At 41.0% G+C, this 14,963-nt stretch overlaps 1 protein-coding gene across 2 annotated transcripts in view; it reads right to left on the bottom strand.

Annotated features, from left to right (window-relative positions):
- The window catches only part of LOC116800951 (myosin-I heavy chain), a 661,712-nt gene that overhangs the window by 444,506 nt on the left and 202,243 nt on the right, over positions 1-14,963 (bottom strand). For both annotated transcript variants that reach the window (XM_032717811.1, XM_032717812.1), the window contains exon 4: positions 6,376-6,483. In XM_032717811.1, coding sequence (XP_032573702.1) covers positions 6,376-6,483 — 108 coding nt within the window. The remainder of the gene's footprint in view (positions 1-6,375; positions 6,484-14,963) is intronic.

Here is a 14,963-nt window from a genome sequence, read left to right on the forward strand (position 1 = left end):
TGGTATTATTTTTTTTTTCACAACGTCATCGTGTTTTAACGTCTTTGTCTTAATTATATCCAGTGGTGCGTATAACGGTGTTAAGTATATTTCCGGGGTAAAATATTTTTTACTTAAGATAATGTTTTCGATTTCAATTCTGCATTGATTTACAGTAATAATTTTGTTTCCCTTTATCTTGACATTGTTGTTCAATTTTTGACAGTTTTCTACTATGCTAGTTTCAGTTAAATTCCATGTTAAAATTATATTTGGCTCAACATATTTAATCATTTCTTTTGTGGGGATTTGAATAAAACTGCAAATTGGATTTTTACGCTTAATTATGTTTGTGATGCAATCATTATTTATTTCTTCATTTTTTTGATTAAAGATTTTATTTTTATTTTCAAAGTAAGACTCATGGTCTAAGTAATTCAACTGGTAACCGTTCTGATCAGTATAAGGGGTAATTTTAATTGTGTTGATCAGTGTTTGGTTAATGGGTATGTATGATATGATTAGTAGTTCGTTGTCTTTGAAATTCATCCATGTTGATGTTTTAATCAGTAGTATGTTTTGGCTGTTAACGTTATTTAATTTGTCGTAAGTAAATAGTTTTGGGTTGAAAAGTCCTAAGCGTGAGAGTTGCATTTTCATCAAGTGTACCAAATAGTAATTTAAGAGATGAACCTACTACGTTTAATAGTCCGCGTTTCTGTCTATTTTTTTGGTGAATAGTTATTCTGTTTAATTCTTTAAGCAATTTATTATACAGATATTTCATGTGGGGTGTGTCTGTGTTGTTTTGTATTTTATGGCCAAAGTAAGTAGTCAAAGTGTTAATTTCAGTTAAATTAATTTTTAGGCAATGATGTTCAAATGGTATTTGAATTGGTTTACTTGAAAAAAGGAGATAGCCGTGATTGGTGTCAATGTTGTTTATTTGAATTTGTAACATCATCATTATACGCCAGATTCCTTTGAAATTGGGACTTTATTAAACGTTTTCTTTTTCTTAAACTGTGTTTTAGAGTAATAAGTGACTCTATTTCGATTTGTGATTTTATAATGATCGGAGTCTATTTGTTATACAATTTCGATTGCTTTAAATGGGTTTTCCAATTTTCCCTTCTGTAGAGGACCTTTTATAAATCGAGTGTCTATATCAAATTCTTGTCTGTTACTATTTATTTTTTCTATTTGCGTCTCTTTAATTTTTTTAGTGTCTAAAATTGGTCGACCAGAGTAAAGAAAAATGTGAGCAGGTGTCCAGTAGTGTCATGCTTAGTTTTGTGATTGTATATGTAAAGAATAGTTTCAATTTTGCTTAGTTTAGCTTCCTTATCGTTAGATGAATTAATTATTCGTATTTTTTCATTTATTGTTTTATGTAACCTTTCTATACTTGTATATGCTACTCCGTTTTTGGCTGTGTTAAGTCGTAACTCAATCTCCTCACTTTCAAGCCATCGCTTAAGGGCTAAGCTGGAGAATGCGCCGTCTGATTTCTTTATGTGCTGCTTGTATTAGTTCAAAATCTACATCACTCATAATATACATGGTAATGTATTTGTAAATGAAATGGTCAAGTAAAAATTGCTTTGCTCTTTCTCTTGTCATTTTATCATACAAGATAGTATTAATTGATTTACCGAAATAGGTTGACTTTTCTACTTTATTTTGATCTGTTTTAACGAATATGATTTGTTTTTTAAAAATATTTATTGGTGTTTCTGTTAAATGAATAAGCTCACTATTGTGTTCCTCTGCACTATGTTGGTTGACTTTACGATAATGATTCTCTTCAATTTGATTCTTGATAATGCATCAGCAACTACGTTCTGTTTGCCCTTAATGTAGTCGATAGTAAACTGAAATTCTTGTAATTTAGTTCTCCATCTTTGGAGTTTAGCATTTGGTTATTTTAATGTATGTATCCACCTAAGAGCTTGATGGTCGCTAGCTATTTCGAATTGTCGTCCAAGTAAGTAGTGGCGAAAAGTTTTAGTTGCCCACACTATGGCGAGTAATTCCTTTAATTTAATTCATGTTCATTTAGTGTTCTGCTGATGAAAGATATTGGATGACCGTTTTGAGAAAGAACGGCACCAAGGGCTACGTTACTAGCATCTGTGGTAAGGACGAATTTTTTTTCAAAATCGGGGAGTTGTAAAATTGGTTCGCTTATTATCAAGGCTTTTAGTTTCTCAAATGCATCTAAATAATTTTGATTTTTTGTGTCTATTTTCATTCCCTTTTTTAGACATTGTGTCAGAGGTTTTGCTATGTCAGCGTAATTAGGGATAAATTTGCGGTAATAACCGGTTAGTCCTAGGAATGCTCTGATCACTTTTACTTTAGTTGGAATTGGGTATGAAACTATAGATTTCACTTTAAGAGGGTTTGGTTTAATACCTTTCGGAGTTACAATATGACCAAGAAAACTGGCTTCCTTTTTTAAGAATTCGCATTTGTTTAATTGCAATTTTAAATTTGCTTCGGACAATTTATTAAAAACCAATCGTAATGAATTTAGATGTTCATCAAGCGATGAAGAAAAAACAATTATGTCATCTAAGTAAACTAAACAATGCTTGTAGAGCAGTGGTCGAAGAATGTTATTCATGAACCTTTGAAATATTGCGGGTGCGTTTCTGAGACCAAATGGCATCCGAACGTATTCGTAATGTCCGCTCTTGGTGGAGAATGCAGTTTTCTGAATTGAGTCTGGGTCCATTTCTATTTGGTGGAAGCCTTTCGCTAGATCTATTGTTGTAAAATATTGACTCTGTCCTAGTTTACCGAGTATTTCATCTATGTTTGGCATTGGATATCTATCTGGAATTGTTATTTCGTTCAAATTTCTAAAGTCATTGTTAATGGGTAAGGTAATAGACTTGTTTAGTATTATGGCATAGTTAGATGTAAAAACTTCGCATGTAGTGTTTTGAATTGGGGACTAAAGAAATTTTCTCTCATCATGTTAATGGTCGATCCTGTGTCAATGAGGCATGACACATATTTCTATGTATTGGTGTTGTCCGAGGCTGGTAACCGAAAATTCTCGTTTGATTGAGAAATATTTTCATTTAATTCTGATGGCGTCATAAGTTGGTTACTGCCAGCCTGGGTTTGGTATGGATTGTAGTCAAGAAGCTCTTGTTCATAAAAGTGTTGATTACAGTTTGGGTCAGTTGGTCCATATTCTTGTGCGTCTTGTAGTCTAAGTCTCCCAATGATCTTATTACTTGTCCATCTATGTTTCGTTCCACAGCTCCGAGTAGAATGCGTTGTTGTCGCAAGTCGTTAGTTGTGTAGAGTTCTATGATGTAATCCACGCTACTAATGAATGTATAAAGCGCTGAGGGATCTCCATTAAATGGGAAAATGTCTTTGAGTTGTCTTCGCGCTTCTTTTAGGTTGTTTTTGTTTAGAGTTACGAGTTGTGGTGCAGCAATCTTAGGCTGTTCCTTTTTCTATTTTCTTTAAGTTTTATTTAGATAGAGTTTATTATGTTTTTACGTTTTAGTCTTCTGGAGTTTTTTATTGTTTTGATTTTTGCTTATTTGGTAGCTTAGTTAAACAATTTTTACTTTTATATAATTTTATTATTTGTAGTTTATTTCGCCTGCCGTTGGACTTATGGGATGAATTTAATCTTTTTCTTTGTTTTGTTGTTTTCGGGATTTTCTTTGTTTTCTTTCACTTTATTAGGACAACCGAAATGGATTTATAATCCAAGTTGAAGTAACGAAAATCACAAGCGTAATTGTTCACGAGTACCGGATTATAAAAGTTAATTTATTTTCCACTCGCGGTTCTTTTTTTCGGATACTTTTTTAGTATCCTACCGACTGCGCCAGTAAAATAGTTTTTGTTTTAAGTCGAATAAATGATCCGTATTTGAACTAAGAACAACGCCGAAATAAATAAAAACTCAGAATGAATCCGCTTTGCGTTTTTATTGATTGAATATCAGCTTAAGGCTGAAACAGTCGGTGTGAAAAAATCTTAGATGTACTGGGTTAGTGAGTTGTTTACTTGATCTGCGCGAGAGCGCTTCTTGCTTATGCTTATGTGCATACGTATGAAAAAAAATTCTTATGTATAACTTGGCTATGTGCCTGCCTAGTGGCAGGGTTCTGATTTCGGCTTGAGTGGATGCGCAATATCGAGTAATGTTTGTTTATTTAACGAGGAATCGATACGGCGGACCACCGCGGTCGGTCTTTTGTATAAGTGAATTATGAGGAGGCATAATTACGTTACTATGTATATAATAATTATATTTTTTAAACATAATTATTGAAACTCTGTATTCTCTTTTATACAAGACAAAACAAAAGCCGATAATAGTTTCTATTGCGGTTAGGTCTACCATCCGTCAGAGGAGTTACATTTTGACGAGTTCCGTAATTTAGACTTAATGTACGTAAAGTTGTAATTGTCGATAAATCTGTTTAAATTACGACCTCTTACATTGCGCTGTCTTCTGAATTCTCAGAATATCCGTCCAATCCGTCTTAAATAAATTGTCTGTTAGGGACCATTTGGTAGTTCTTGGTGATTTTAATATCCCTATCACAATGTGGTCTCAGAAGAAAAATCGAATATTCTTCTCCCTATAGCACAGCATGACTTTATTGCTCGACTTATCGTTGTCACAAGTTAATTATATTCGAAACTCTCTTGGTCGATTTTTGTAAGTAAGATGTAATAAGTCCTGAAAGTGTGTTTCTGTCCAGAGTATCACCTCTTTCTCACCCTGAAGATCCATATCATCCCACTATCGAGGTGACAATCGATATGTAATCGCTGTAGGTCTTTCCCTTCGCTTCGACTATCGTTGCGTAGGGTCTGCGCGACAGGCGTGCCTTCTTCCTCGTCTTCGCCTTCGTCCACGTGTCTGGATCAACACTGCTCTTGATTCCAGCTGGCTGTGCCGTGATTTGCTCCGCTGTCTTCACCTGCAGTCTTGAAGGTATCGATCTCTTCTCCCTCGGCATCTTCCACTGAGATACTTTGACTGCTTGGGTGTGCTGCTTCAGGCCACTAACGGGGTTAGGAGCGTCCATTTCTGCAAAACAGTGTTTTCTTTGGCTGGGGATGGTCTGCTGCGATTCGTCCAAGGCTTTTACTAACCCCACCCACAAAGTATGCTATAATCAGCGACAAGATCCTTTGTCGAATTGCGGATCTTCTGGCGGGTAGCGAAGGCATTCGCCGAGAACCGCCACCTGTGATCGACTGCTTAAGCCGTTTACCAACACTAGTTCCTCAGCTGACTGCGCGATCAGCTAGCCTGACATTGCATCCTACATTGCACAAAAAAGAAAGGCGACGAAGAGAAAAAACAGAAGAGAAAGCTCCGAAAATTATCAAACCCTGACATATCCAATGGGCCTGGAGATCGGAGCCGTCTGGCAGTCCATGGACCTCCGGAGATAAGACTTCAACAGGTAAGTGCTTGAGGCGACGACGCAAGTGCAGTGCGTTACCCTTGCAAGGGGCCAAGGCCTTACCCAAGGCCTTGGGGCGTCCACGTTGACTCTAGTTTTGGAAAATTTGGAAGTTTTTTCGTTAACGCCAACGCGACGCGCCCGTCTTCAAATATTTCCATCCTCGCCTCCTTTACAATGTATACCCTTTTGCTTTACGAGTAACGGGTATACAAAGATGAAACGAACTCAATCCGTCGATCACATTTTTTCACTGCAGACGGGGCTATTAGATCGTAGACATATGGAGTTGCAATACCTAAAGAGCTTGTAAGTCCAAAAGAGACATTCTAGCACTGGCCATTGTGCGTTACGAAGGATGTAAGCTTGCGGATTTCGTTATTCTACGTTAAAAAGTATGTGAAGGGCATAAGGAAGCATTTCCGACCATATAAAGTATATATATTCTTGTTCAGAATGAAAATCAAAGTCGATCTGGACATGTCCGTCTGTCTGTATGAACGTTTCGATCTCAGGAACTATAAAAAATAAAAGGTTGAGCTTAAGCATACAGATTCTAGATACATAAAAGCAGAGCAAGTTGGTACCAACCACAAGCCTCCGAAAACTGCCACGCCCACACTATTGAAAAATATTTTGATATTTTTTAATTTTTTTATTAGTCTTGTGGATTTATATCGATTTGTAGAAAAAACTGTTTTGCCACGCCCACTCTAAAGACCTAAAACCGCCCAAACTTTTTGCCATGCTCACTATTTTGGGAAATGTTTGAAAGATGAAAGATTATAGTTGTAAAGCTGAGTATGTGCACAAACGGGAGGACGTACTTCATATGGTCGCAAATGTTATTTGCGTTGCAAAATTATGACAGATTTTATATAGTGCGTATACAATTTAAACCAAGTTAAGTCTTGTGAAAAAAATAAAAACTTACCTGATTAATATTATCATCGACAATGCTGGTATAAGCTGCTTCGGCTACAGCAAACACATGCGGGGATAAATCTCCAAGCTTGCACATATGATATTCAGAAATTGTTTGCTGAAATTTTAAATTATAAATGTCAATTTGATAAACAATATTTTTACAGGCGACCACTCAACTTGAACTTAAAATAGAAAAAAAATAGCGTTTCCCAGTGGGGTTTATTATTTAAATCTAGAAAACATATGCCAATGCAACAATTCTTAAATTCACATAAAACTGGTTTAATATATTAGAAAGCCTCATAAATATTTAGTAACAATATAGTTACAATTGTGAAAGGTTAAGAATTGTCTTCCAAGCTTTGAATTCTTTGTCTAGATAGATGTAAGCATCGATCGTCGCTTTTCGGGTCGTTACTTGTGCATCCAAAAAGAGTCGATCGATGCCTTCAGGTAAGATATCGTTGTGCCTGGAGGATGAACTTAATAAAACTCCTTCATCCTTCTCATCCTTCCTTGTCGCATAAAAAAGGTTTAAAGAATAGGTTTAGTTTTAACAACAAGGTGTATTCATGCGTCCGAAACGTTCTGGGTCTTATTATCTACAACTAAAAGCGTGTAAGTAATGTTTATGTGTATTCATAATATCATAATAATCCTATTAAAACAAATTTTTTTTTTTTGGTTTATTTATTTAAAACTGTCCTTCGCGGACAATCATTAAATTTGAGGACTAAACTTAACGGTAGAGAATTAATAGATTACATAATTTGTTGCGAAAACTTTACAATAACTGTCGATATTGTATGTGTGATGTATATCATAATGTATGTATATAATTTAATTTAAATGTGCGTGTCTAATCCCAGAGAGGTCCAAAGGGTGGGATCGGTGCAGCCTCCTGGTGCGTTGATTGGAGTCCAGCAGGTCTTGTGCCAGGTGGAAAATGTAGTTGAGAATGCCCATGCTTTTGAAGTTTTTTGGAAAACTTTTCATAATTTTATTAGTCCTGTAAATTTCTATCGATTTTCCAAAAAACTGGTTTGCCACGCCCACTCTAACGCTCCAAGCATTAAAAACAGCCACGCCCATTTTTTTTGAAAAACTTTTGGATATTTTTTGCCAAAAAGCCTTTGCCACGCCCACTCTAACGCCCTAATGCCGTCAAACCGGTCACGGCCACACTTTGGAAAAATTTTAAAATTTTGTCTCATTTATTCCCCAATATCGATATCCCTGAGCAACGGGTATCTAATAGTTGGGGAACTCGACTATAGCATTCTCTCTTGTTTTGGATTAAGTCAGTTTTGATGCGCGTGCTCATGTTGCTTCTAATCGTCTGCGCTCAACACTTCGGACGCCTTTCCCACGATGGCCCTAGCGGGATTACGCCTACGTACTAAAACGAAAACCTCCATGTGCTCTTCAGTCCTTTCTCGCTCTCGGGAACTGGCAGTTAAGGTATGACTTCTATGAGCAGGATGTGAAGACAGATCGCACTCCCTTCCTTAAGAACTGGTCATGGGGGCTACTCCTTCCACCCATTAGTTGCTTTTTCATCAAACCGGGTACGCTGAGGTAGTATTCTTCTCCCGCCACCATACACGTGTTTTGTTTCAGACACCAGCTCTGTTGGCCATCTCGACAGATCGTACTCGTTTCATCATATTAGTGATGATTCTGTGATCCAGCTCCCCAACAAGGCACTAGGGTCAACACATTTAGCTGCTCTCTCTCTTCTGGAACAGTGCATTATTACATCCTCTGCTGCTTCCTCACCATCGGCGCAGAACAGGTCACTAGCAATGAGAAATTGTCGTGCTAGTTAATAATGTCGAAAACTTTTAGTTGCCCAAACTATGCCGAGTAATTCTTTTTCGATAGCGCCGCAATTTATTTCGTTATAAGGGATGTGGGATGACCATTTTAAGAAAGTAAGGGATAAATTACTTGCATCTGTGGTTGAGGTAAATTTTCATTTGAAATCGGTTAATTGGAAAAGCTATAAGTTTATGAAATTCTTTTATGTAGACATGGTTATGTGCATCTATCTTTGCTTGTATACATTTGGTTATTGGTTTTGCTATGTCTGTGTAATTTGGGATAAATTTACGATAATATCCGGGTAAGCCAAGAAAAGCTCTGATCTATTTTAATTTTTTGGAATTGGATATGAGGCTATGGCTTTTATTTTTAGAGGGTTCGGTTTTATATAAGGGTCTTTCGATGAATTCATCGTTGAATTCAAGGCTAGTGTGCGCGCGGAAATAGCCAAACGCAATGTGCATTTCGCGCCGCACTCAACGCTTGCGGAAAGTATTGTGCCCCACCAGTGTAGTGGTCCTCAAACGCAGCCGCGGCCGAGGCCGATGCCGTTGCCGCCTGTGCAGCTGCCAACGTTTGGCGGAGGCTACGCAAACTGGGCGGATTTTTACTCCGTGTTCACGAGCATAATCGACAGCCATCCGGACCTCTCCAACATTGAGAAATTTCAACATCTGCGGTCATGTTTGAGGGATTCAGCGCTGGAAACTATCCGATCATTGGAGATTTCAAACAGCAATTACGAAGCGGCTTTAGAGTTGCTTCAAAAAAGGTTTGATAATCGGCGTCTCGTTTTTCAGGCGCACATCACCGAGATTCTGGGTTTAAGGGTAGTACGGAATGGTTCAGTGGCATCGCTTCGGGAATTGTCGGACAAATTTAAAGCTCACATTCGTGCGTTGAAGGGTTTGGGCACCACTGAGCAAATCGCTGGCTGCATCATAGTGCAAGTGCTGCTGCAAAAGCTGGATGCGGCGAGCCAAGCTAAGTGGGAGGAGCGCCTGGAGGATCCGGTCTTTGCCAACCTTATTCCGTCGTGGGAATCGATGGCTGCATTCCTGGAGCAGCGATGTAGGACTTTGGAGGCCGTGGATTGCGCCATGGCAACCTATGCGCCAGGCGTTCAGGTGGGCAGAGATCGTTCTACACTAGTTACTATCACCCAAATTTCTCTTGGTTGCATGCTTTGCCATAGTGCAGAGCATGCCATATATTATTGCCCGCAATTTAGAGACTTAGCGCCAGTAGATCGGCTGCGCGAGGCAAAGAGACTAGCACTTTGCCTAAATTGCCTAAAGACAGGTCATCAGCTACGGCAATGCAGCTCGAGCCGCTGCCGCACCTGTGGAATCAGGCATCATACGCTGCTCCATCTAGATGATCCGCCTTCCTCGCAGCCACATGTTCCGGTGTCTTCTAGCTCCCACACTGAGCCTTCTGCCCCGCTTTCGACTTCTTCTGTTCTAATTGCCCAGGATCTCGGTAGTGACCCTGTGCTACTAGCCACTGCAACCGTTCTAGTGCAGAATCGGTCGGGACTGTTCGTTCCCTGCAGGGCCTTGTTAGATTCTGGCTCTCAACGGCACTTGATCACCTCTCGGTTTGCAAATCAACTGCAACTTAAGAGGTCGAGGTCGTCCGGCTCCGTCACTGGAATCGGGGATTCCAATTTCGCGACTGATGGATTCTCGGTAGGAATTTCAATTCGGTCTGTCACTTCGGATTTCTCAACGAGCATAATAGCAGTTATCGCTCCCAATATCACGGATCGCCAGCCAAGGATTAATGTGGACATTGGGGACTGGAAGATTCCAGAAAACCTGCAGCTCGCCGACCCGGAGTTTCATAAAGCTCAGCGTGTTGACCTGTTAATAGGAGCTAGCCTGTTTTATGAGCTGCTGTGCGTCGGTCAGATAAAGTTGTTGCCAGGACTGCCCCTGCTTCAAAAAACTCGTCTGGGCTGGGTCGTGTCTGGAGGCTGCGCGCGTTCCTTCTTCAGCCAGCAAGGGAAACAGCATTGATGTTGATCTTGATTCACTTCTGCAGCGCTCCAAGTGGCGCACCCCAAAGCCTGGCGTAGCCGTGGACAACGTCGTTCTTGTTAAGGACGAGAATCTACCCCCAATGAGATGGCCTTTGGCGAGAGTCATGCAGTTGATTCCTGGCAGAGACGGCGTCGCTCGAGTTGCAGAATTGAGGACCGCGTCTGGAGTAATAAGGCGGGCAGTGAACAAGCTGTGTCTGCTTCCCCTTGAGGACTCTGTTGGAAGCCAAGCTTCCAACGGGGGGAGGATGTTGGGTCATGCAGCCGCCAAAACTGTGCAGTAGACTAATCTCATACTTGTTAATATTTAAGCCAAATTAGTCAGTGGTAGCAGTTGCGATGCCCATAGTGCAAACCGCTGCTCTCGCACGCATTTATCTGTACGGCTCTCATCCCTTGTTTGTTGTTGTTAGCTACCTACGTTAAGCTTGGGCGCTGCATTTTGGCTGCCTGCCCGCAAATTGCCATTTCGTCGTGTTTCGGAAAAGACTTAGCTTAGGCCTTAGCTGCCTCAAACAATTCGCAAAATAAAACCTGTCGTCATAAAAACAAACTTTCTTCGGTTTTTTATTATTCGAAACAGCTATTGAAAAAGCTCCATAGCTAAACAGCAAGATTTAAATAAAACTAGTTGTAATGAATTGAAATGTTCATTAAGAAATGTGGACAAATATTATATCATCCAAATCCACTAAACAGTGTTCTCTAAGCAAAGGTCGAAGGATATTATCCATGCTCCTTTAAAAGGTAGCGGGTGCATTCCTAAGGCCAAATGGCATTCGAATGTATTCATAATGTCCTTTTTTGGTGGAGAATGCAGTTTTAGATACTGATAGATATATATTCTAGGTCCATTTCTATTTGGTAAAATCCTTTTGCCAAATCAATAGTTGTAAAATATTACCAGGGATTTTTTCCATGTTTGGTGTTGGATATCTGTCAGGGATAGTTATTTTATTGAGTTTCCACAAGCATCAGTTTTTTGGTACTACCTGGGTAGGACTGTTGTATGGCGAATTACATTCCCTAATTAATCCCTGATTAAGCATTTCCTGTACTTGGTCTTCGACATCAATTTCGTGCGTTTAAGCAAGTTGGTACTCTTTTAAATAAATTGGGGAGTTATGTGTTGTATTTATTGTGTGTTTTATGGTATCTCTTTCTTTATATTGAAGTTTTTTAAATTTATTCATTAAACCTTTCAACTTTAAAGATTCCCCCTGCTTTAGGTGATCTAACTTGTATGTTTTGTCAAAATGCTTTCTAGCTTCAAAGCGAACGTTCGTGTTTTTTTGCGCTCCGAATTTTTATTTTGTGTTTGTCAAAACAGCCAAAGCTTTTAATAATTTACTTTTATTATCATATATTGTGGGCCGCCACGCCAGTAGGTATCACAAGGGGATCAACGCGCCACCAACGGTGGTGTGACACACTACTGGAAGTGCAACTACACTCTCCACGCGAGGGCGGCTGGAAACAGGCTATTAGTTAGGTCATGTCTTTGCTAAGAGTGCTGGCTAATCGTAGTTGGGCTGGAGCTGGTAACTCTCAAAAATTTCCACACCTCCGGGCCGGACTAGGATGTCATTCGACCCGTGCCGAAAGTCTGCCAGGCTGGGGGCCCGCGTAATAACTAGCCCAGTCGATAACGGAGAGTCCGGGCAAGTGGAGTGGAGTGGAGTGCGCCAACGGCACAAGCACGCCCAGTTGCGGGAGGGAAGTATCGGGCAGCCACACCGAGTCACTCGAATGTGGTCCAAGCCGGCCAAGCGGGACGGGCTAAAAACCCATTACCGCAACTTGGTCAGCCTGGGGCCCGGGATGACCCTAACCGTAAGGAGCTGAGCGGGGCCAGAACGGTATATTCCTTACCTTCAGCAGGGCAAGTCACCCGCAGAAGCTTTGTCTCCGGCCAAGACACCGCAGCCGCTAGAGCAAAAGCCCAACTCTGTTTCGAAGCGGGCAAACACCACCCTGACGCCTCCGACGGAAACGCCTAAGAGGCAGAGGAATCCAGCGATGATCTGGCGGATGATGAGGATCTTGATGCGACCATCATCGAGATGGGGGATCAGACCCCGTTATACTCTCAGGAGCTAGCATGGAACTAGACCTGCTGAGTAAGGAAGAAACGATACCGGCGGATGGTGATCTGGGCATCTCCAGATCAGCAACGCCGACGATGGAGCCGATCATCTAATGGTCGGAAGTACAGGAATAGCTCAGGTGAACATCCATCGCGCCAAGGCGGCCTCGGCTGTGCGGGCAAGGATTTTCACAAAACAACATCTTGGGCTAGCCCTGGTACAGGAACCCTGGCATAACCAGGGAATTAAAGGACTCTATTCGAAGAACGCCAAGGTAATTTGGGATCAACGGGCCTCTAGCCCTAGAGCCTGTATCCTGTAGAAGTATTAATTATTATATACTTACATAATTTCTCACGCGGGACTGTGTACCGATCGTGGTAGAAGATGTGGGAGCAGCCAAGAATACTGTGGTGGCATCGGTATACTTTGCCGGTGACGAGGCGTGCCCACCGCCCGAAATCACTGCACTGGCAGAATACTGCAAGAGGACACACTCACCTATCATCATCGGATGTGATGCAAATGCACATCACGTAATATCAAAGAGGTGAGTCACTCTTAGAATTTATCTTTAATAACAATCTAGAAATCCTATATGTCTGCAATCTTCCGACATTTGTTACCCGGGTAAGACCTGAGGTTCTGGACATGGCACGTACCTCCTGAGGAGTCAATGTCAAATCATAGAATTATTCGTTTTAACATAGGGCTAAATCTAGAATGCAGCGTGCGTAGGCGCAATCCCAGGAATACGAACTGGGAGGGGTTCAATGCCTCCTTACTGCGTAATCCAGCTTCTGGGGTAACCGGGAAACTCCGTACCACTCTAAAACTGGCGGCCGCCGTAGAAGATATTAACTCGTGTCTTACTAACGCGTTTAGAGAAAACTGCTCCCTTGGTCGAGCCAGGAGGGAAAAAGATGCTCCAAGGTGGAACTACCAATTGGAGAAGCGACCAGGCGTCTCTTCAACAAAGCAAAAAGAGAAGGGAACTGGGATGCCTACCAGAATAAACTGACCATGTATAACCATGAGATCATGAAAGCCAAACGAAGGAACTATAGAACCTTCTGTGAGTTAATAGTAAACACATGTGAAGGCGCAAGACTTCAAGCTGAGGTCTGTGCTATAGAACGCTGTACGGAGTTTAATCTGCAAAGGAACTATTGTGGCAAGGACATTGCTATACTGTCTGATAGTCAAGCAGCCATAAAGGCGCTCAGCAAAGCTAAGATAACATCTAAGCTAGTAAATGAAGTGAGGACAGCCCTAGACAAACTGGGAGCTGTCAACAAACTCACAATAAGGTGGGTCCCGGGACACAACAACATCCCGGGAAATGAGCTAGCCGACAACCTAGCCAGGAAAGGGGCAGAGAACCCTCTAATTGGGCCCGAACCATTCTGTGGTGTTGGTCACCACAGAGTACTGGGCTTACTTAAGTCAACAGAGAAAGAAAAACGTCTGTCCTTCTGGGAACACCTACCAGGATTTAGGCAGTCTAAGATTCTCCTTCGTGAATATAACCACAAAAGATTCAAGACCTTAATGACACACGGGAAAAACACCGTGCGCATTTTAACTGGCCTTCTTACGGGGCACTGCCGACTTCGCAGTCATTTGCATAAGATTGGCATTGCAGACAGTGAACTCTGTCGCTTCTGTTGCATGGAGCAGGAGAGCTCTGCACATATTATATGTGACTGCACGGCGCTTTCCATCAGGAGGAACAGACTCCTGGGCATGTATGTAGTCCCACGGGAAACAATTGCAGCCCTGAACCCCAATAAAATTCTGGCTTTTATACAGTGCATTGGACTTCAGGGAGATCTTTGAGTCATGAAGGGGTAGTATAATAGATCCTACTGGGTCGCAGTACACATAGAAACCCACATAACAATAATAATAATCATATATTTTAAACATAATTATTAAAAATCCGTTCGCTTCGCGGGTGATTCTTTGTGTTTTGTGCAGTACTTTAAACTAATAAACAAACTCTTTTGCCTTTTTTGTAATTGTATTTTGTTTACTCTCCCTTTGTTTTTTTGCACAGTGGTCTGATTTTAGACAAACATGGAAATAATAAATGCTGTCTGCTTTTATAAATATTGCTGCCAGGTTATAAAACCTGAGAAACCAAAAATGATTTGTTGGCTATGTGTGACCTAGCAAAGGGTCAAAATCTAAATGACTGTTGTGATGCTTGCCTTGTGGTTGCGAACGAGATGAAACCGGTTAGGCGCCAAACTAAAGGTGGCTTGAAAGAACTTATCAACAAGTTTTTGCGTAGCTAAAGATATTTTTCGTCGAGCCGATGATCTTCTTTCCGCGCTTAATTCACAGTTTAATGGTATTAAGCAATTAGAGGAACCTCCAAAGCGCAAAAAAGCCGCTGGTGGTAGGCTGCATAAGGCCCCGCAACAACGGGCAAATGATCAACAGGACTCCACAACTGATCAGCTGTCATTCGCAGCAAATCCGAATATGTTGTTAAGATCGGCAGCTAAAACGATTTGGATCAATCCGTTGTGGAGGGAGCCCACCCTGATATTGCTCAAGTTCCGAATTGTCTCCACTGGTCTCTCAACCAGTGATTCTACCTGTCACGATTAGTTTACCACCACAAGGGAACAT

This window comes from Drosophila sechellia, chromosome 3L (genome assembly GCF_004382195.2).
Source record: "Drosophila sechellia strain sech25 chromosome 3L, ASM438219v1, whole genome shotgun sequence".
Classification (NCBI taxonomy): Eukaryota; Metazoa; Arthropoda; class Insecta; order Diptera; family Drosophilidae; genus Drosophila; species Drosophila sechellia.